At 38.4% G+C, this 24,423-nt stretch overlaps 1 protein-coding gene, 1 non-coding gene and 1 pseudogene across 2 annotated transcripts; 1 reads left to right on the top strand and 2 right to left on the bottom strand.

The window, feature by feature from the left end:
- The first annotated feature begins 1,836 nt into the window (after window positions 1-1,836).
- Window positions 1,837-1,975, top strand: LOC148296366 (small nucleolar RNA Z247). The gene has a single exon (XR_015834239.1). It is a non-coding gene; the product is annotated as a small nucleolar RNA Z247 (small nucleolar RNA).
- Window positions 1,976-8,699: 6,724 nt separating this feature from the next.
- LOC110748615 (Tetratricopeptide repeat (TPR)-like superfamily protein) lies at window positions 8,700-12,469 on the bottom strand. The gene has a single exon (XM_021948573.2). It carries the CDS (start codon window positions 12,230-12,232, stop codon window positions 10,106-10,108), a length of 2,127 nt encoding a protein of 708 aa, XP_021804265.2. The 5' UTR covers window positions 12,233-12,469; the 3' UTR covers window positions 8,700-10,105.
- Window positions 12,470-21,404: 8,935 nt separating this feature from the next.
- LOC148296367 (zinc finger BED domain-containing protein RICESLEEPER 2-like) lies at window positions 21,405-22,611 on the bottom strand (annotated as a pseudogene).
- Window positions 22,612-24,423: the final 1,812 nt, after the last annotated feature.

A 24,423-nucleotide genomic window follows, 5' to 3' on the forward strand; every position in this document is an offset into this window, starting at 1 on the left:
TTGACTCGACACTTGACACGGTCAACTAAGGATGATCGGGACCAACACTCGTTAGACAAGTGAGTGCTTAAATTAGTTAAGTCACTAGAGTAATTAAATTGATTAGATTAATTGAATTATTCAATTAAAGTTATGAAACTTTAATTAAAGGTCCCATATGACTTGGAAATTCAAAAGGGATTTGACCATATGGACTTAAGCACATATGTGACACATTATAGGATTAATGTGTTGGACCAAGATAGCAAAAGATGACACACTAGGGCTTGGGGGCATTTTTGTCACTCTTGTGATATTTTTTATCCTATAAGTGTGTAGCTATGGAATCCTATCATCCTAGGGTTTTTCAAGTTGGTGAAATTGGAAGAGAGAAAACATCAAGCTCTCTCTCCCTAACCTCTTGAATCTATCACATCAAGTGATGGTGCTAGCACCACTCTTCATTTGATGTCTACTCATTCTCTCATCCCATTCAATCCTTGGTGAAGAGCTTTGGGGAGGTACATATCTTTGTCCCTATTTGGAGAGCTACAAGGTGGAGAATCAACATCAAAGAGAGAGCCAACAACAAAGGGACTACTCCCTCTACTTGAACACCATTCTTGGTTTCAAGATTCGCTCCAAGGGTATAAACATCTTATCTTTCTCTCAAATAGGATTTAGAGAGTCTTTGGTGCACACTTTCATAGACTTATAAAGATTGGGACCAAATGAGACTTGCATGAATCCCTAGTTTATTTAATGCTTCCGCTCTTACTTTGATTTCATATTAGATATTGCATGCTATGTGATTTATACTCTCAAAGTTTGGTTGTAAAGTTTTTAGAAATCTCTAAACAACACCATTCCCACAATATTCCCTTCAGCTAGTAGATGTGGAGCAATTTCTCCTGGCTAGAAACTTGTCTTATCTAACAAAGGATGAGTTATACGTAGTGAAAAAAAGAGAAGGGTGATGATGATTTGGGTTAGGAGATGAGGGTTGTGGTTTTGGGTCTAAGAGAGAGGAAGAGAGAGGAGCAGTCGGGGGTGGTTGTGGTTGTGGTGATGGCTAAAGGCAGTAAATCGTTTGTTAGTTAGTTAGCCATCTGTAACTAATCTTATACAGCTGTATTTGACAGCTCATCATTGTAATTTAATATAAAGCTTGTACAAACTATTCTTTTAGTATTTGAGAATTACAATTCCTTTATGGTATCAAAGCCATTCGATCCTCTCTTCCGCAATCTTTCTTCTGCTATTTTCTCCTTTCTCAAACCCTAATTTTTCTTCTTCCTCTCTGCTTCCATGGCGGCTTCTGATGCTTCTTCAGGTCAAACGCCACCGCTTGCTGGTGGTCCTGTTCTTTCTCCTGCTGCACCGTCCTCACTTCCAGCTTTCACTACTGTTACTGTTCAGAATATTTCCGGCATGATTCCGATCAAACTTCAGGCAAACAACTATTTGCTCTGGAAGAATCTTTTTCTCCCAATTCTTCGCAAATTCAAGATGCTCGGTCTCGTTACTGGTGCTGAGCCTCCTCCTCCTCGCACAATTCTTGATTCTACTGGTTCCACCATTGAGAATCCAGCCTTTGATCTTTGGTATGATAAAGATCAAAGCCTGATGATTTGGATTATCTCCACGTTATCTTCTGATCTTCTCTCTCATACTGTGGGCATTGAGACCTCGCGTGCTCTCTGGGAACTTCTTGAGAAACGCTTCGCCGGTGTTTCTCGTGCTAGCATTCATCAATTGCGCTCGCGTCTTCAAACCCTCACTAAAGGTGATCTGTCTATGGTCACATATTTGCAGCAGATGAAGGAAATTGCTGCTGGCTTGGGCGCGGCTGGCCAACCTCTCACTGATTCTGATCTTGTTGCTTACATCCTGGCTGGTCTTCCTGAAGAGTATGATTCTTTTGTGACCTCTATTGAAACTCGCAGTGACCTAGTGTCTTCTGATGAGCTTCATGGTTTCTTGCTTGTTCGTGAAGCTGCGATCCTACATCGCAAGACTCGTTCTTCTCTGCCAGTCACTCATGAACCGTTTCATGCTTATGCTGCTTTTCCACAACACAGAGGTCGTGGATCTCATGTACATTCTAGGCACAGAGGTCCTGGTCAGGGCCAATCCTCCTTTGGTCAAGCTCAATTTCAGGCCCAATTTCAGTCTCGCCCTATGAATTCGGGCTCTCGTGGATTGCTTCCAACACCTCCTGTTTCTTGGACGCAAAATTCTTCTTTTGGATCCTCTTCTCGTGCACCGTCTCAATTTTTTCATGGCGGATCTTCATCCAACTCACATTCTTCTCCATTTTCTTCTGATGCTTCCCACTCCTCTCATGGAGTTATTATTTGTCAATTCTGTAACAAGCGTGGTCATGGCGCTGCCACTTGCAGGAAGCTAGGTCGTCTTCTCAATCAGACTTCCTCTTCACAGTCCTCGTCTCAGTACTCAGGCTATTATGTCAATCCACAGTCCCAGCCTCCTTCTGCCTCTTGGATTATGGACACTGGGGCTACCGCTCATGTTACTGCTGATAACAGTCATCTTCAAAATTCTGTTCCTTACTCGGGTCTTGATTCTTTGCAAGTTGGAGATGGTAACTGCTTACCTATATCGCATATTGGTTCTTCTGTTATTACTACTCCTTCTGCTGATTTTTCTCTTCGGAATATTTTACATGTTCCTCATATTACTCAGAATTTACTATCGGTTCAGAAGTTCTTAGAGGATAATGAATGTTCTCTAACTCTCTATCCTTCTGAATTTGTCATTAAGGATCTGGTTACACAGAGGATGCTTTACCGCAGTCCACTTAAGGAGGGTATGTACAAGTTGACTGCTGGTGTTGACTCTGTTGCTGCCAAGACCAGTTGCTCTGCTTCTTCCTTTATGGTAAATAAATGTGATTTGCTCACTTGGCATCAGAGATTAGGTCATCCTCATGCTTCTGTTTTTAGGCAAGTCATGAGTCTTAATAACCTACCTTTATCTGGTTCATTTGCTACAAATGTACTCTGTTCTGCTTGTAAGCTAGGAAAGGCATCCAAACTTCCATTTCATGGTTCAGGCTCTAAGACTACCAAGCCTTTGGAATTGTTACATAGTGATGTCTGGGGTCCGAGTCCTGTACATTCTGTTTCAGGAAATAAATATTATGTTCTTTTCTTGGATGATTTTACCAAGTATGCTTGGATTTATCCCATGAAGTTCAAATCTGATGTTTTTGGTATTTTCAAGACTTTTAAGGCTAAAATGGAAAACCTGTTGGACTCTAAAATCAAGATACTCAGGAGTGATTCTGGTGGGGAATTCTTAAGTTCTAATTTTCAGCAGTTTCTTAATCAAGAGGGCATTGTTCATCAATTAAGTTGCCCTCACACTCCAGAGCAGAATGGTGCTGCAGAGCGAAAACACAGGCACATAGTTGAATTGGCTAGAACTTTGTTAGCTGCTTCTAAAGTTCCTTTTCAGTTTTGGGTTGATGCCTTTCTCACTGCCCTCTACCTTATCAACCGCCTACCTTTTACCTCCTCTCACCTCTCTCCTTTTGAACTCCTATTTCACTCCAAACCCAATTATCATTCCCTTAAAATTTTTGGTTGCCAATGTTTTCCTTGGTTAAAACCTTATAGTCCATCCAAATTACATCCCAAGAGTTTATCTTGTGTGTTTCTGGGTTACAGTCTTAATCATTCTGGGTATCGTTGTCTTGATCCTGTTACAAATCGCCTTTATGTATCTAGACATGTTACTTTTCATGAATCTATTTTCCCTTTTCATGCTACTGTTTCTTCTTCCTCTTCTGATTCTATTTCTTCACATTTTCCTATCATTCCTCTCACTTTTCCTGTGGTCACTTCTTCTCCTTCACAGTCTCCTTTATTGTCCTTATCCTCCTCACCTCCTCCCTCTTCTGTGCCCTCTGTTTCTCCCCCTTCTCAATCTTCATTATCTGTTCCTTCTTCTTCTATCCCTGTTCAAAACACTCATCCTATGATCACTCGATCAAAACATGGTATTTTTAAACCTAAAGCTCTTACAGCCACTAAACATCCCTTGCCTTCTTCTTTACATTCTGCTGCCCTTCTTCCTCCCACTCCCACTACCTATAAACAAGCTGCTAAACATTCAGTGTGGGTTGAGGCCATGAAGAGTGAACTTGCTGCTTTGGACCAAACCAAAACCTGGACTTTGGTCCCTCCATCTCCATCTCAGAATTTAGTTGGTTCTAAGTGGGTTTTTCGCACTAAGTTTAAACCTGATGGTACTGTTGACAAATTCAAGGCTCGTTTGGTTGCTAAGGGGTATCATCAGCGAGAAGGCTTGGATTTTCATGAAACTTTCAGCCCTGTGGCTAAACCTACTACGATCAGACTTCTTCTTTCTCTGGCAGTCCAATATGATTGGTTCTTAAATCAATTAGATGTGAGTAATGCTTTCCTTCATGGTTTTTTGAAGGAAAATGTTTTTATGTCTCAGCCCCCTGGTTTTGCTGATCCTACTAGGCCTCATTTTGTTTGTCAGCTCAATAGATCTTTGTATGGCTTAAAACAGGCCCCTAGGGCGTGGTATGATGAATTGTTCAAAGCCTTGGTTTCTCTGGGGTTTCGATCTTCTCAGGCAGATTCTTCTCTTTTCATTAAGTCAAGTGGTGCTTCTCTTGTTCTTGTTTTGGACTATGTTGATGATATTTTGGTCACTGGAAACTGCAACACAGCTTGTACCTCTCTTATTTCTCATCTCAGTGCCAAATTCCCAGTTAAGGATCTTGGTCCCTTACACTATTTCCTTGGCTTGGAGGTCACACGATCTGCCCAAGGTCTATTTCTTTCTCAAACTAAATATGCTTGTGATCTTCTCAAGAAGACAGATTTTCTTGGGGCTGCTTCTTGTTCTACTCCCCTTGGTTCTTCCAAGTTGGATAATTCTGGGGATATTCTTGAAGATGTTACTTTCTATCGCTCTACTGTGGGTGCCCTTCAGTATCTTACTTGGACTAGACCTGACTTATCCTATGCTGTTAATCTTGTTTGTCAGCACTTGCATCAGCCTCGTTCAAATCACTTGGGTGCTGTTAAACGAATTCTTCGTTATCTCAAAGGCACTATTGACATGGGGGTCTGGTTTACTAAGGGTTCTCTTGGTTTGCAAGCCTTCACGGATGCTAATTGGGCTGGTTGTCCTATTGATCGGAGGTCTACCAGTGGGTGGTGTATCTTTCTTGGTTCAAATTTAATTTCCTGGTCAGCTAAGAAACATCCGACAGTGTCTCGCAGTTCTACTGAAGCTGAGTATCGTGGTCTGGCTATGACTGCTGCTGAGTTGCTCTATTTGTCCAAGTTATTCAAAGACATTGGTTTTCAGTTACCTTCTCTTCCATTTCTCTGGTGTGACAATCAATCTGCCATTCATCTTGCTTCTAATCCAGTGTTTAGTGCCCGGACCAAACATGTGGAGGTTGATTATCACTTTACAAGGGAGTTGGTTCAACAAAGGTTCTTGTCTATTAAATTTGTTTCCTCTGAACATCAGCTTGCTGATATCTTTACCAAACCTTTATCTGCTGCCAGACATTCTCTTCTTCGCACCAAGCTCACAGTGCGTTCTCCTCCCTTCAGCTTGAGGGGGGCTAAAGGCAGTAAATCGTTTGTTAGTTAGTTAGCCATCTGTAACTAATCTTATACAGCTGTATTTGACAGCTCATCATTGTAATTTAATATAAAGCTTGTACAAACTATTCTTTCCGTATTTGAGAATTACAATTCCTTTAATGGCGACTGGGAAGGGATAATGGGGTTGGAGGAGGGGAATTGGGGATTTTGGTTTTAAAGTATTATTTTTATTTTTATTTTTATTTTTAATAGTTAAATTAGGTTTTTTAAAAGATAATTTTTATTTTTAATTTTTTTATTTCACACATGGCACTTAGTTTAGCAAAATAGTGGGTCCTATTGGTGCCGCGTCAACATTTTTAACAGAGTTTTCAACAGACTTGACGGTGACATAATTGGGAATACATCCTATGACTACTAGGTTTGTACTAAGATCTACTTTTGTTGTAGCTATAGATGCTTGTTAATGGTTATCTATCATCATACGTGTATACTAATGCTTTAGTTCTTGCTTGTGCTCTTGTGAGTCCTGCTATTCCTATTATAATAGTTTCTAAATGGATTTGTTTATATTGTACTTTTTAAAGTTGTTCTATTGATGTGTTACTTAATAAATTAAGAGTGTTTATCTATACAAATTACTTCATGTTGACTAATACTACTTATAATACTATGTTTATTTTCGAATCTTCCTAATTGATATAAATTATATTTATTTTCTGGGATTTTTCAAAACCTTTTCAAAGAAATTCTTGTTCTTCTTGTTCACTAGGGTATTATTTCTTTTCCTTTTCTCCTAAAGAGTTTCATTTACTATTATCAAATTGGTTTATTTTACTTTTTCTTATATGCGGATTATTTCCTAAAGTTAAGTTTTCTAAAATATTATTTAATCATTTAGGTAGTGTGGAAGAAGTATTGTACACTACTTGAATGATTTCTGTTTTTTTCTTCTTCTAATTAATCTATCTTTTCTGCTAGGTTTAAAATTAATTTGGATAGTTAAATTGTTTTGTCTTATAAGGATATTGCTACTTACTACAGATATTGTAAAATCTGTAAGGCCTATTGGTTCGTTATGTAGTTTACTTCTTGTAATGCCTTGATATATTTACTATTAGTTCTAGAATCTTTTTTTTTTGTCTGAACCATGAGGTGGTCCTGGATGGGCCCCAACTATGGGTGGCACCTTTAAGCCTTAACCACAACCCAGACTAATCCCCACTCACATTGGGTCGGCCCGTAAGGGGTAAAGTGTTGGCCAAAGTAGTGACTCCGTACGAGAGCAGGGATCGAACCCCTGACCTCTCTTAAGGAATGAGAGTGCCGAACCACTCACACCAACCACCTTGGTTTAGTTCTAGAATCTTTCATTAAACTAAAAGTCTATCTATTTTATTATGTAATTTTTCTACTTGTTCAGTTAATGTTTTTTAAATGGTGGATGGCCTACATGTTGAAAGTGAAAGACAATGTTGAAAGTGAAACACCAAGTTTTACGGAGAGTTGAAGACTTCTTGGCTCACTCAATATTTACATACAACAATAAGTAAATATTGTGGTTGTAGAGTAAATGTTGTTGCTGTGAGGCTTATACCCTCCATCTATAAATTGAGGCAACTTCAGGCTTTTGAACCACAACGATTGGAAGAGAAATTGAGAAACTAAAAGTTAGTGAGAATAGAGAAATTTGAGAGAAAGTTCTATCAGTGTAATACTACATGAGCAAATACAATTCTATTTCAATATTCTGCAGTACTCTCATACTCTTTTCTATTTTATAAAAGGATTGACCAAAAAATTCGAAAAAACTGTGTTGACAAAAAAGTCAACTAGGCTCAAAAACCGAATCGGACCGCTTTGGATCAGTTACCATTCCGGTTCTTTGTCTAAACCGAACCAAACCGATTATGTTAAGTTTACTTACTATTTATATCCAAAAGTGTTTGTAAGTCTAATTAATATTCAAATCACATTAGTAACTCCGAGTAATATCTAAATATTTTAGCCTAACAAACTAAATAGCAACTCTAGCCCAATTTCTTTTTCTTTTTCTTTTTAGTGAACTATTTTTTTTAGTACAAGCGATAGTTTAAACTAGAGGAGAGGGGGGTTTCTCACACACACACAAAACCAAGATACCATGGGGGTTTGAGCCTGAGACCTTTGGGATACAAGTCAAAGCCCTTTTTGGTGAACCATACCCGTTTTTGTTGCGCTTCCATCTTTATCTCTATTCCACTTATTTCTTTCTATTTTTCTTCCTCTTTATCTCTTCTACCTCTTTTTCTCTTCTTCCTATTTTTTTTCTTCTTCTTATTTCTATTTTCTTCACATCTTCATATTTTTATCTTTCCAAACTGGAAATCAACCGAATCAAACCGGAACCACATAGGTCTAGTTTGGTTCTTCTAAACACTTCATATGAACATTAAACAGAATCAAATCGTGTATAAGTTTCGGTTTCGATTTCAATTCGAGGGAAAAATTTGGACCAAATCGGAACGCACCCATCCCTACTGAAGAGTGCATAATTTATAAACGGAGAATATAAACTTCACTATGACATCATTTACTCCTCCACAACCACAATATCTACTTATTGTTGTATGTATAAGGGTGTGCAAGATGCAATTCAATCCACCTAAGCTGTCATATCCAATCCAATTCAATTTTAATTGGTTTTGATAATTTGGTAGATTGGATTGGATCCCTAATTCCAAAACATACATGATTGGGTCGAATGGCGGATTTTGAGAATCCAATCAAATCCAATCTAGTTTGTTTCATGCTTATTTTGCTTGTATAGGTAATTGTAATTGATTAAGTTATGAACATTTTAAGTCATTTGATGAAGTTATATTTAACACAAAAAGGTATTAATTGCAGAGCAAGAGCAGCAGGACAAAGAAGCTCCAAAAATCTGAATTCTTGAAAGTTGAAACCCAACAAATGGTCTTTTTGAGTCCCTTCCCTGGTAAAGTTGGTTTAAAATCATATCAAATCAAAACTATATACCAAAGCTATAAATAGAGATGGCATAATAGTGAGACAATTTTAAAGGGGTCAGCTAAAAGCTTAAACGCTGGCGGCAGCAGATCAGTGAAGCTAATGGCTACAAATTTATTCATTTCTACTCCAAATTGTTGAAAGTATACAACTGAATAACTACAAAACCCAACTGATCACCCTGCAAACTGTAAGAAATTACACCTCGCAGATCACAACAAAATCAGGTGATCAAGGTACACAATCATAGTAGCAAGTAGAGAGAAACTAAACTATTATTCATTCATGATGGGAAGAAAAAAAATTCATGTACCATTATCTATATACAGATCGAGCTGCAGGCCATACACGTTTTTTTGTTGCAAAATTACACCAATAACTAGATGTTTAAATACTTATAGCCAGACATTTATGTGCAAATTCATTAGCATTATAGATCCAATGAGTCAGGTCAACAATGGAAAATGAATGAAAAAGAAAGGAACAAAGAATGAAGAAATACCCTGGAACATGATATATCCAAAAAAGAAGCCACAACTTTCCCCAATTCACTTTCTACGACCAAATTCAACCTCATCATTATCCAAAATAAATAAATAAACATAAATAAAAACAAGCAAAATACACAAGAAAAGTTTTCCAAAACGCAGAGACCTCACCCAAAAAAAAAAAAAAAAAAGAGCAAAAAAATAAAATAAAATAAAAATGAGAGTACTCTATACCTGTTGGAGGAGAAAGAAGAGAGATCTGGAGGTGTAGAGAAGAAGTGAAAATCAAGAGAGGAGGCGCAGAGAATGAAGCTAGGATCATTGGAATTGCAAGGATCAGCTGTTATTATCAAACATTGGATATGAGACACTTGTCCACCTTAATTGACCCAGCAACGAAACAATGCCTTATTGTATAGATGGCATATCATGGAGCCTTCTTTCACTATTTTGTTCTCTTCCACTATTTTCAATATTTGTCTCTTTATAGAAAAAAGAAGAAAGAAAAGAAAGATACTCTTCCTATGAAAAGAAGGCTAGGATTCTAAGACTAAAATCATAATAGCTCCCAGGTTTGGAACTTCTGAAAATGAGGCACATGATTCATCATTCTGTACTATCACTTGAACTTCTAAGTCACTTAGACGTCACATAATAAAACAAAAACAATTGAACCAATAATGATCTAGGTCTACACAGGTCTCTTCGTATACCCATTTTGCAACAACAATGCAAAAAAGAAAATTTCAGTGTCATTAAATTACTTTGATACTCCATCACAGGTCAACAGACGTAAGAAGAATCAGTTTTGGTTGCAACCTGTAATGAAACTTCTTGTGTTTTGGTCTAATTCTGTTGTTTAAGAGTTTAAAAAGCCAAAAATCAATAAAGAGATGGCTACTTTTTTTTTCCCCTCTTATTAATTTCCAGGTAAAAGAGTCAAACAAAAATTGCTGAAGAATAGTGGAATGTTGATGCAGGTACCTGCTGAATAACTTATCATGAACTTCAAAAAATGGTAGAGGACGGTTGGTAATCTTTATCCTTCATATGCTTAATTAGCCTTCGGATCTCATGACGTATATTTTCAATTTGTGGATGCATCTCATCACCAACAACAAATACATGAACCTGACTCTTCAACTCAATCCAGCTACACCCAGGCTCTTTGCTCACCCCTCTAAATTTCATCAGACTCCTTACCCGCTCAACATCTTTACTCCTGCCCAAGGCAGTATATATGCTTGACAACAACACATAAGCTGATGATTCTTGTGAGCCTAACTCCATTAACTTCTCTCCAACATAGGCTCCCAATTCGTAATTATGATAGTTCCGACAAGCACTTAATAGAATACGCCATAAACACATACCAAGATCAACAGTGGCTGATTCTATAAACTCTTTGGCTTCATCTAACTTCCCAGCACGGCTCAATACATCAACCATGCAAGCATAATGGTCCACCCTTGGGCCTATGCCAAATTCATTAGACATCAGGTTGAAATAAATCCACCCCCTCTCGACTAATCCCATATGGCTGCAAGCAGAGAGAACATTCACAAATGTGATGTAGTCCGGCTTTGCGCCCTCCAATCGCATCTCCTCAAAGAGCTCTAGAGCCTCTGTACCCCTCCCATTTTGTGAAAGCCCAGATATCATTGCATTCCAAGATACTGTATCCCGCATTGGCATCCTCCTAAACACCAGATTCCCATCTTCCAAATTCCCACACTTTGCATACATGGTTGAAAGAGCACTTCCAATTGGAACTTCAAGACTGAATCCATACTTGATGGTACGTGCGTGGATTTGCCTTCCTTGTTCAAAAGCACTTAGACTCGAACATGCCTTTAGGACACTAGCCATAGTTAGTTCATTGGGCATCATTCCTTCGCTCTGCATTATGCAATACAAAGTCAAAGCAGCTTCATTCTCTCCATTTTGCACATACCCTCCAATCATAGAAGTCCAAAGAACAATATCAGGTTCTCTTAAATAATCAAACCCCTTACGAGCATCACTAACATTACCACATTTGGCATACATGTCAACCAAAGCTGTCATTATATATATTTGGAATTCGAAGCCCAACTTTAATGAATAGCTATGCACTTGCTTTCCTTCTTCAAGAGCACCGATGTCGCTACAAGCATTGATGACTCCAACAAATGTAAACTCACTTGGCATAACCCCAGAAAAATGCATATGTGAAAACAAGTCCAAAGCCTTTTGAGAATCCCCACTTTGTGCAAAACCAGTTATCATGGCAGACCATGTGATAGAATTCTTATCACCAGACATTTTGAAAGTTCTAAGTGCATCATCTAAGCTCCCACATTTTGCATACATGGATACAAGCGCATTTTCAACAGAAACGAAAGATATCAACCCATTTTTCACTGCAAGACAATGAATTTGCATACCAGTACCAACAAACTCAGGAAGAGCTAAGGCACTAAGAACACCGGTCAAAACAAATTCATTCACCTCTTCCTTCACCTCATTTCTATGCCGCATCAATCCAAAAAGAGCCAGTGCATCTCCCGCCAGCCGTTGCACAGCATACCCAGATATCATAGTAGCCCACGAAACCGAATTCCTCTCAAGCATTCTATCAAATACCTTACGAGCATCCAATACAAGACCCGCTTTACAATACATATTGAGCAGAGAACTCCCGACAAACACATCATAAAAGCTGTCAGCTTTGATTGCAAGTACATGAGCTTGCCGGCCCGCAAAGACGTCCGGGGACGCATACGAAGCTGCGGTGAAAACTCCAGCAAAAGTGTGCGCATTTGGGAAGGCGTTCTCAGCCCGCATGCGTTGAAAAAGCTCCATGACAAGGGAGGAGCCGTTTTGTCCTTGCTGAGAGTAGCCATTGATGAGGGAGTTCCATGAGACGACGTCCTTGTCGGGTATGGCCTCGAAGACGAGCTTGGCTTTGGGCAAGTCTCCGCATTTGGCATAGAGGTTGACGAGGCTGTTGGCAATGTAGACGCAGGAGGAGGGACCGGTTTTGATGATCTGAGCGTGGAGAGCTTTGCCCTTTTGGAGGTCCTTTTGACGACTGTATTGGATGAGTGTGGTGAACAAGGAACGGTACTGAGATGGAAGTGAAGAAAGACTCATCAACAGACACGGCTATAATAAAATGCCGTCCCTCTTCTTTTTCTAGTTTTGTTTCTCTCTCTCTCACTCACTCTCTCTCTCTCTCTCTCTCTCTCTTCCCATAATTGAACAGACAGAGCAAGTGCTTCAAACACTCAGCAAAATGGCGCAAACCCCATTCTCATGTTTGCTAAATTATGCGGTCCCTCTCCTGAAAGTTGGTAATTTTGACAACCAGAAGCAAATAGCTCGAACAGCTCAAACGGTTGGTAATTATGCGGTCCCTTATTGTAATTTCACACAAGGACATTCTAGGAATTTTATCACGGATGGACTAATATTTTTTTTGAGGGTTTTTGACTGAAATAAGGTTCCCTACAGTATCATTTTGGTATCAACTAAATTTCTTGTTTCAATCGTACTCCAACTCTTCACTTCATATCAAAATGATCCATCGTCCAATTTTCTGTTAAATTGAATCACATGGATCACACATGCTCAAATTTTAGTGGTAAATTGGACTTTTTGTCTAAAAGAATATAAAAATACAATTTAAAAATATTATAAACTTAAAACAAAAGTTTAAAAAAAAACCAGAAATTTAAAAAAGTAATAACACACCCCCCCCCTCATCACAACCCCATCCTCAACTAAGCCCCCATTTCCCACCCCCTCGATCTCTCGCACAGAGTAGCAACTTCAAGCCTCATAGGAGCCCTGAAAATCAAGCCAATTTGATTCAAATATAAGCCATACCCAACACCCCAAATTCATATATGGGTTGGTGTACAGAGACGGGGGGAGAGAGAGAGAGGAAGAGACGAAGAGAGATAAAAAGATGGGGAGAGGGAGAAAAACACCCCCATTCATGGGTTTTCATTTTTGTACCTTTTGGGTGGTGGTTGCCGTGGATTTGGACTGTATAGAGGGTAGGAAGTTTGGTGGTGATTGTGGGATATCGGAGTTTGGGTAATATGAGTTTGTTTTTCGTCAACTTAACCATAATGCTAGACACATTAATTGTTGCTCTTCAAGAATCGATTTTCAGGCACAATCCCGCAAAGTCTCAAGCTTTCACATGGTCTCAAATCACTTGGTTTGTCAAATAATCAGCTCACCGGTTCAATCCCTCTAGTAATTGCTATGTTAATGAACAACTTTCTGGTTGGTCAAATCCCATACCAAATCAAAAGGCTACCCAACTTGGAAAATTTGCTTCTTTGGAATAATTCATTTTCAGATGTCCTTCCCCAAAGCTTAGGCTTCAGTGAGAAGCTTGTGAGGGTCGATGTCTCCTCCAATCTTCACGGCGGTCCAATCCCTCCAAACCTCTGCAAAGTCAACAAGTTCGTCAAGCTCCTACTCTTCTCAAATAGGTTCACAACCCCTTCCCAAGCACCTTAGCCAACTGCACTTCCTTCTTGCACTTTCGAATCCAACACAATCAAATCAATGAGTTGATTTTGACGGGTTTTGCGTTCTTACCCAATTTGACTTATATTGACCTCAGTAGCAACAACTTCACTGGCACCATCACTGAAGATTTCGGCAATGTCGAAAAGCTCGAGTATTTCCCGAAACCCACTTCACACAGTCCCTTCTTTGTAAGGGGACCAAGGGGAGGACTTGGGGGGGGCCCAAAAATGTGTTTCCAGCAACAAAACTAGGCTCGGGCAGATGGTGGGACCTAGCAACCTGGGCTAGCCTGAGCTCCAGCCCGCAGTTTGGAGCTGACGTCAGCCCTGGCATTCGAATTTTTTTAACGCTAGCGCGTGCATTGCACAACCAACGTAAAAAAAAATTTGAACGTGCCACTTCAGTGCCACCAACGGCTCTCTGCCATGTGTCGCGTTTTGGGCTCTTCGATCAGAATTTTTCCTCCAATCCAACGAAAGTCAATTGTTGTGCAATAAAAAAAATGAAAAAAATAGAAATGAAAAAAAAAAAAAAAAAAAAACCCAAAACTTCTGAAATTTTTTTCTATAAATACCTACCAAAACTCTTCACTTTCAACACCAAATCCTCATACATTTTCTTCTACTTCTACTATTATTCACTTTTTACTCAACATTTTATTCACTTCCAAATTGTATTTTTATTTATCATCTTATGGCTTCTTCTACCGACGGTATTGGGGCATGGAGCACCATGGAAGATGTTTTGTTGTGTGAGTGTTGGGTCCAAATTAGTCATTATTCCGTCTCGGGCAATGAGATGAAATTTATGCATATGTGGAAAAAAATTCATCAAGAATTTTGTGAAAGATCGGGTTCGACCCGTACGGAAATGACATTATCTAGTAGGTGGAAAATTCTCAATAAAGAATTGGGGAAATGGAGAGATGCTTTGGCAAAAGCGATGGACAACCGTAGGAGAGGGGAAAATCTTACCAATGAGGTAAATTATTTGTAATTTTCGTTTTATTAATTTTAATGTCCTAGTAAGTTTTTTTTTAAAATGTTTCTTGCAATTTCTATATTTTGTTAATATTTCTTGTATTTCCAATATTTATTTAAATGTTTCTTGCATTTCCAATATTTTGTTAATATGTCTTGATTTTCCAATCATTTTTTAATATTTCTTGCATTTCCATTATTTTGTTCATATTTGTTGCATTGCCAATATTTTTTTAAGTTTCTTGCATTTCCAATATATATTTTTTAATATAGATTTTGCAAGCACAAATGTGGTATGGTGCTATTAGGCAAGGCAAAAAAAATTTCAACTATAACCAATGTTGGGAGGTGGTGAAGAATTGTCCAAGATTCTGAATTATCCCAACGGGTCCAACTGTGGTGTTGAACGAGACACCACTCTATGATTCACCATAATCGAATTCTCCTATAGATTCCCCGATGAGTCAAGACTCACCCATCCAAAGGGAGCCGAGGCCTATTGGGAGAAAGGCGGCGAAGGCAAAGAGAGGGAGTAATTCTACTAGTAATACATCTAAATTTTTGGAGGAAATTGCAAGGCAAAGCACCATGAGACTTGAAATAGACAAGAAAACCCAAGAATATGAGAGGGCATTTCAAGTGGAATATGCAAAAGAAAGGGAGTATGTACGCAAACAAAACATTGAGAAGACGGATCAGGAAACCATGGCCATGGATACAAGCCATATGTCCCCTGAAACAAAACAATTTTGGAAGCTAGAACGAAGGGATGTTATGAAACGAAGACTTTTTCATGATGATGGACCTAGCAACACGGATTGGTTAAATGATGAAAACCATTAAGTTAGTTTGTTTTCCTTTTATTTCATTGTATTTCAATGTTTTGTTTTCAAAAGTAGTTGTAATTCATGTATTTTATTTCATTAGTAGTATTGGTTTTATTTGAGTGAATAAAGAAAGCATTCAATAAAATACCTTTTTATTCAACACATTCCATATATAAAAAACAAACCACATCCAAAGCATTAAAAATAAACAAACCACAACCAAAGTATTAAAAAAACAAAGCATAACTAAAAATAAAACATAAACATAATAAATAAAAATAAACTTCTTCACTTCACTTCATTCGCCGTCATTGCCTTTCACCGCCCATAAATGCTTCATCAAGTCAACTTGACGCCGTTCATGAATATAAGACGATTGCATCTCGGTATATCGATCAATCATACGGCCCATTACACGACCATCCCTAAGCAACGGTTCATGCTGCATTGATTCTCCATTTGGCCCCATGGGTTTTTCATAAATTCTTGTCAAGGCCGTGTTCATTGGATCCAGTTCGTACACGTCTGCAGACTTGTAATCATACTCATCCTCCACAATCATGTTATGGAGGATGATGCATGTCATCATTATGCTCCTCAGCACCTCCTCATCAAACAGACGTGCCGCACCCCTAATAATAGCCCACCGGGCTTGGAAGATACCAAACCACGTCTCCACATCTTTTATGTACCCCTCTTGATGGATAGCAAATAATTTTTGCTTATGGGATCGCGGATGCGGAATTGATTTCATAAATGTGGTCCACCTAGGGTAGATGCCGTCAGCTAGATAATAACCATTCTGGTAGATGGTATTGTTGATTTCATAGGTGACATTCGGGGCTTCACCTCTCAAAACATCATTGAACACTAGGGATTGACCCAAGACGTTCAAGTCGTTTTGAGATTCGGCAACTTCGAAGAAAGCATGCCAAACCCATGTATCAAATCCTGCAACGGCTTCAAGGATGATACTTTTTTGCCCTTTTCGATTCCCATAATCTCCTTGCCAAGCAGTTGGGCAATTCTTCCACTGCCAGTGCATGCAGTCGATGCTACCAACCATTCCTGGAAATCCTCGAGCTTCGGCTTTTTGTAGAAGTTGTTGCAGGTACCTAGGTGTAGGTCTGCGCAAGTAGTCCCTAGTGTACAGAGTTTTGACTGCATCACAAAATCTCACCAAGCTCTTCAAAGCAGTGGACTTCCCCATCTGGGCAATCTCATCCACATGATGAGCAGATGATCCGTACGCCAACATTCGTATAACAGCTGTGAACTTTTGCTCGAGAAGAAGTCTCAAATTTCCAGCACAAATTTTCTTTTGAACAAAGTATTCATCATAATTGCAAATATCATGCAAGACTTTATTGAACAAATGGGGTTGCATTCTATATCGCGCTCGAAAATGAACATTAGAGTACAGAGAAGTTGGGATAAAATAATCTTCCAGAAGATTCTTACCCCTAGAATATCTATGTTTGTCAACATTCGGGCCACGACCTTCTCTTGAACCACGGCGGCTCTAGTTTTCTTCATTAAGTAAAGCCACTGCTGTGACAATTTGCTGATCTAGTTCTCTCTGCACCCTTTTGCCTGCAGCTCGTCTACGCCTTTTTTCTCTAGTTTCTCTCTCTTGCCTCTCCAAGACATCGTTCATGTCTGCCATTGAGAATGGAGTATGAATTCTAAAATCTGAGAAATGAAAATATAGAGAAGATCTGGTGTGAGACGTATGAGCTGAGCCTCTAGTTTTATAGAAAAATTTAGGCCAATAGAGATGGCACGTGACATAATTTTAGAGGGTGAAAATCTTATCTGAAATTTGAAATTCAGATGAAATTTATTTGAAATTTGAAATTCATATGAAATTTATCTAAATTTTGAATTTTGAAATTTATCTAAATTTTGAAACTGAAAATCTTATCCGAAAATTTTATCCGATTATGAGATATGAATTTTATAATAAATATTGACAAGTACGAACGCAAAAATCTTATCCGAAAATATTGTCCAAATTAATTGTTTAGGTAAACAAAATTGTGAAAAAAAAACAAAAAAATGAATAGTGTTTGCCCTTTGCCATGACAACTGTTGGAAACGCATTGCTTTTTGCAAGGGCAGCCACTATTCATGTGAATAGTAGCTGCCATAATCCCCCCTTGCCATGGCAAAGGGCTAACTGTTGGAAGTGCTCTAAGATCCGTAAATTTAGAGGGGCAAGGAAAAGACAGTTTTGCCCCTCAAGTTAATAGAATGATGGATAGACTTTGACAGTAAGACTGTTTTGATATCAAACGAAAAGTTCTAGGACTATTGAAATGAAAATTTTAGTTGGTAGACCAAAATGATACTGGAGCAATAGTTGGGGGACCATTTCGATCGAAAACCCTTTCCTTGAATTTGGGGGCTCCAAGTAATTAAAAAAAAACAAACATAATATCTTTTAAAATATTTTTAAACCAAAAATAAATAATAAAATAACATATTTTTTATTAAAAAAACCAAAAAAAAATCTAGAAGAAGCCACTTCTCGTTCTCTCTCCCCTTCCTGATCAACATGATAAGCATTATATTGCGCTACAGTTAGGAAGTTGGAGAAAATAAGCTGAATACAAAGAAGAATAAACAAAAGAAAATTGATGCAGATAAAAACAAAAAAAAAGAAGAGAAAAACGACATAAGAGAAAAGAAATAGAAAAGAAAATGACGAAGAGGAGTCGTTAGGGTAAAAGACAAAAAAGCAACAAAATTTGATTGATTTATAAAATTAAAAAACAAAAAAAAAAGAGACAGCATGAGGCAAAGAGGGGTAGGCTAATATTTATGGGAGTAGGGACAACATTGTAAAATTTGCACCAAATTCTAGTATTTTTAAATCTTGCACTAGGCTAGAGCCCGCTCCAGTCTATATATAGATCCGTCCTTGATTTCCCATATTTTTTTGGTGTTTTCTAGGAGCCCAAACATCTCAAATACCTAAGCGTAAGAGGAGTCCGTGATTGTCGAGAGTGAAGGGGGCATGAAGGAGATCGACGGTGGTGCTAATGTCATCGTCAGCTTGAGTACAATAAATAACATAATCTCATCTCTTACATCGTGCACATGACTCAATTAAAAATGGAATTCAGATCCTTTGGCCCTTCTTGTGAAAACTTTTAGAAAAACTTTTTCCACAACAAAAAATTCCAACTTTTATGCCTTCTAAAAATTTCTAGCCATTGTAAAACTATAGGTTGTTTTCAATTTCAAAAAGGAAAAAACATCGAACAAAGGGTGAGGGGAAATTGCTTCAGATGTTCCCCTGATCATGCCCACGTGGGATGCTTCCTTTTGTGGGGCAACACATGCGCTGGGCCTACATAAAAATTTGCCCTAAGCTATAGATGGGCTACATTTGGCCTGGTTAGAGGACTAAAGGGCTAAATGTGACCAAATTTTCTTTTGGCGCATTGCTGGCTATGAGTTTTGCATGTTTTGAGAGCTACATATGGCCTATGGCTGGGTATCGCCTTAGGGACTGTCTTGGATTGGTCTAAGTTGGATAGCACTTATTCTGTGTTTGGTGTATGCTTGGACTATGACTAGAATTTTTTTTTTTTTCAAAGTATATATATATATATGATGGTAGCACCACAATTCACCCAGCTGCGGCCATCTTAAACAGTTCGTGCGACAATGACGGAGGTAGGTTTGGTATAATCCATTCAATCTCATCTGATGAGATGGTACTTGCCAAGTCTTCGAACTCATCGGAAGACGATTCATCACCGGGTTCTGTTTGGCCTGCGGGATTGTCATATTATATATATAGGGAGCTGATTTTCTCACTCCTCTTTTGTCCACTTACACTCCATTTCTTGGAAATTTCTATGTTCTCAATCGTCTTCTGTCCACTTACACTTCCTTGTATATTATAGTGAAAAAAAAACAAAAGGAAGTGTAAGTGGACAAAAGGGAATTGGGAAAATCAGCACCCTATATATATGTATATTACATATTTATATAAATATATCTAAAAAATGTTAGCGCCACTTACCAACGGTTGGTTAACCAAATTTTTGCCAAATACATTGGTCATACTATGGAAGTATATATTGAAGACATGCTACTCAAGAGTAAGAAGACCGATCATCACCTCCGTAACTTTTCATTCATGTTCTGCATTTTAAAAAAATATAAGATGCGTCCCAATCCTACGAAGTGAGCCTTCGGCGTATCTTCTGACAAGTTCCTCAACTTCATGCTTAGCTAAAAGGGCATCGAATCCAATCCCAGAAAGATCAACTTATTGCTCAACATACAGGTGCCAAAGACAAAAAAGAACATCCAACGCCTCACTGGTTGCAAAGCCGCACTTTAAAATAAACTCTAAGTAAACACGAATATCTCTCTTAGATTGAAGTTTTTTCTTTTTTCTCGACTCTTAAATTGAAGTTAATAAGCTTAGGCACAGTTTGAGTCAAGTCAAATTTTGGTCGACCTGTGGGCTAAATAGATGAAGGCCTCGGTTCTCGGGTTAGGTCGGGTTTAAATTGAAACCCGCAAGTAGGCCAAATCCCAATGGACCATGGTTCTCGGGTCGATAGAGCCCAATGCTACAATTTTTCAAAAGCCCAGATCATATTTATTTTCAGCCAAAAAAGGCCCAAATCATATTTAGTTTCAGCCAAAACCCTTTTTTTTTTTTGGTCAAATTGCCAAAACCTAATAAGTTCTTACTAATATGCCCAAAGCATCCCTGGTTCCTTTCATATCAATGTTGTTACATTGATTCAAAGAACACAAAAATTGTAATGCATCCTCTTTTGACTGACCAATTTCGAACATGTCAAGTAGTCCAACTAGATATGCCGCTTCCATATGGCTTGCCGGGGCTGCAATGCGCATCCCATACAACGCTTCCACGTTACCCTGCATGAAAAACACCTCGAACGCTTCTCTAAATATCGACTCAGGGTTCTCGCAAGCCCAGCATTGTTGCAAGAAAAGTTGGACCGCAGGATTGGCATGGTACCAGCTAGGATGGTCTAGGTACTTTGCCATTGAAATGGTTTTCCACACTTTTGGAGTGTTTGACAATGTTTGGAATAATGGGCACACAGATGCCATACAGAAGAGATCTTCCGATGATTGAGTTGCCACGTATAACATCACTTTAAACCAAGCTAACTACAGGATGAAGGCTTGGGGCATATCCAAATGGGGATGCTTCCTTCGCTTTACTCCGAGTGTAGTGAAATGTTTCAAATTCATTGAAATGTTTTTGGAATTGGACGATTTGAGGAGTTGAACAGAGGAGAAATGAAAACATAAAGGATTTTGGTTTTATTTTAGCCTCTGTTTGTAGTGTTTTCAAAAGGTGTCTCCACTTGAGGTTTTTCCAAGTTGACCCTTTTTAAAGAAACTGAACCCAACACCGTAAAACTAAAGAGAAGAGAAGGGAAGTCGTCATCGAAATGCAAAGATAGTCGAACAGTACAAAAGTCAATTAATAACCTATTTGCATAGCCTAATTTGGATCCCACCATCACATTCATTGATACAAATTTGATGGATTACTCAGCAGTCACACAAGGTCCCATCATATACTTTTTCATTTTCCCACACCAAACTAACCCTGATAAGGTTATTAAAATGGAACCAATGATGATGGATTCTTATCTAACTAGTTACCTTAATTAAATATAATTAAAATACTATATTTAAAGCAGTGTCCCCTCAATTTTCAGATTAATATTTGGTAGTGAAATATTATATTAATTTTTCGGGTAAAAGGTGCCACAATCTTGACGGTACAGGTGTCCAGATCGTGACCCACTCACCCACACACAGAAAAGAAGGATATAATTCGATTTGGCCAGAGATTAGAGAGACCTGACTGAGAAGTTTAGGGTTATGAGTGAAAGGGTATGACTGAGAACTATGAGTGAGAAGAGGTATGACTGAGGAGGTACGAGTCAGAAGAGGTTTTCATTTACGACCTCTAAAAATCAAAGAAGACTCGGTTTCATTGTTAGTACTACCACCACTCTCATTGGTAGTACTAGTAGCACCCATATTGTTACTACTAGGCTTATACACTTCATACATATTCAAAAGAAGTTGTTTCACCTCATTTGTCTTTTGAGCCACCAATCTATCACAAGTAGGATCATTTTCAAATATTTCATCAAAGACGTGCTTCAAATTGCGAAGCTTGAATTGGGGGTCAATCACAACTCCTATCATCAAGAATGGGTTCACTTTATGAAGTTAACCCCCAATATTTATCATATTTCTTCTTCGTTGATGCTGCCATATCATTTCAAAGCGTGTCCATTGATGTTTGTTCTTCAATAGGAATTGAAACATCATATCTATACAACTCCCTAATCTCCCCATCTATGGCAAGCAAGTAATGGAAGGTTGAATGTGATGTTAGATGCAAAGAAGCTGAAATTTTCAAAGTAACATCATAGAAGGTCTTCAAAAACATCATAAATGTCACGACTTTTTCCCAATCTTCATCACTAGGTGGACCCACCCTCTTATTAGACTTAGACTTTCCCTTCCTTTCCCATTTCCTTCAATGCCTTCATTTCTCTCTTCCTCTCTTTCCTCTTCCTTGAAGTACGTTGAGTATGAAGAATCGGGATCATCCCCCATCCGCATCCTATCAAAAGCTTTTCAAAATTTCAATGCCGCATCAAGCATCAAATAAGTGGAGTTCCACCTAGTGGGCACATCCATCACCACCAACCCCTTACACTTTATTTTTTCCGTCTCAACACACATTTTGAAGTAACTCAAATGAGAAGGTGAGGACCTCACAAACTTGACCACATTACGGATTGCCACAATTGAGCTTTCTAATCTCTTCAAACCCTCCTTAACTATCAAGTTAATTATATGAGCAGTACACCTTATATGCATGTGAACTCCTCATAACACACTATTCGAATCTTTCCACCCATTTATTTTCTTACTCACATAATCAATTGTCTTATTATTGGCAGCCGCATGTGAGTATCTTCTCATATCCTCAATCAATCAAACAATTTTCAAGCAATTTCCCAATGCTCTCCCATTTATGACTATTAATTACACAAAAAAATAGGATTCTTTTGTGCATTTTATTGTCGGAATGACTATTATACCCAATGTACATGAAAATGAAGGAGAAGTTGAAAGTTGACATTTGTTCACATAGAATATGCCATACAACCGATACTTGGACATCGGTTCAAAATGTCAATTACATAGTGTTGACTACCTACTTTGTTTCTTCAGAGTTAGGATACAAAAGCTTGTATATAAACTCCCAAACGAAGGTTATTTTCATTTATCGTGAAGAACTATCTATCTTCTTTTCAAGGGCTATAACATTTCTTTACATATGGAGATTGAGGCTTTGAAAAATGAAAACCATGAGCTTTCTTTGAAGTTGGAAGTACTGTTGATAATATATACATATATCTAAAAAATGTTAGCACCACTTACCAACTGTTGGTCAACCAAATTTTTGCCAAACACATTGGTCATATCATGGAAGTATATATTGAAGACATGCTACTCAAGAGTAAGAAGACCGATCATCACCTCCGTAACTTTTCATTCATGTTCGGCATTTTAAAGAAATATAAAATGCGTCCCAATCCTACGAAGTGCGCCTTCGGCGTATCTTCTGACAAGTTCCTCAACTTCATGCTCAGCTAAAGGGGCATCGAAGCCAATCCCAAAAAGATCAAACTATTGCTCAACATGCAGTTGCCAAAGACACAAAAGAACATCCAACGCCTCACTGGATGCAAAGCCGCACTTTAAAATAAACTCTAAGTAAGCACGCATATCTCTCTTAAATTGAAGTTTTTTCTTTTTTCTCGACTTTTAAATTGAAGTTAATAAGCCTGGGCATGGTTCGGGTCGAGTCAAATTTTGGTCGATGTGTGGGCTAAATAGATGAAGGCCTCGGTTCTCGGGTTAGGTCGGGTCTAAGTTGAAACCCGCAAGTGGGCCAAACCCCAATGGACCTCGGTTCTCGGGTCGATTTTGTATTTTAATAGAGCCCAATGCTACAATTTTTCAAAAGCCCAGATCATATTTATTTGCAGTTAAAAAAAGCCCAAATCATATTTAGTTTAAGCCAAAACCCTTTTTTTTTGTGGTCAAATTGCCAAAACCTAATAAGTTCTTACTAACATGCCCAAAACATCCCTGGTTGCTTTCATATCAATGTTGTTACGTTGATTCAAAGAACACAAAAATTGTAATGCATCTTCTTTTGACTGACCAATTTCGGACATGCCAAGTAGTCCAACTAGATATGCCACTTCCATATGGCTTGCCGTGGCTGCAATGCGCATCCCATACAACGCTTCCACGTTACCCTGCATGAAAAACACTTCGAACGCTTCTCTAAATATCGACTCAGGGTTCTCGCAAGCCCAGCATTGTTGCAAGAAAAGCTGGACCGCAGGATTTGAATGGTACCAGCTAGGATGGTCTAGGTACTTTGCCATTGAATGATTTTCCACACTTGTGGAGTGTTTGACAATGTCTGGAATAATGGGCACACAGATGCCATACAGAAGAGATCTTCCGATGATTGAGTTGCCACATATAACATCACTTTAAACCAAGCTAACTACATGATGAAGGCTTGAGGCATATCCAAATGGAGATGCTTCCTTCGCTTTCCTCCGAGTGTAGTGAAATATTTTGAATTCATTGAAATGTTTTTGGAATTGGACGATTTGAGGAGTTGAACAGAGGAGAAATGAAAACATAAAGGATTTTGGTTTTATTTTAGCCTCTGTTTGTAGTGTTTTCAAAAGGTGTTTCCACTTGGGGTTTTTCCAAGTTGACCATTTTTAAAGAAACTGAACCCAACACCGTAAAACTAAAGAGAAGAGAAGGGAAGTTGTCATCGAAATGCAAAGAGAGTCGGACAAGACAAAAGTCAATTAATAACCTATTTGCATAGCCTAATTTGGATCCCACCATCATATTC

The sequence above is a fragment of the Prunus avium genome, chromosome 2, assembly GCF_965620075.1.
Source record: "Prunus avium chromosome 2, drPruAviu1.hap1.1, whole genome shotgun sequence".
Taxonomy (NCBI): domain Eukaryota; kingdom Viridiplantae; phylum Streptophyta; class Magnoliopsida; order Rosales; family Rosaceae; genus Prunus; species Prunus avium.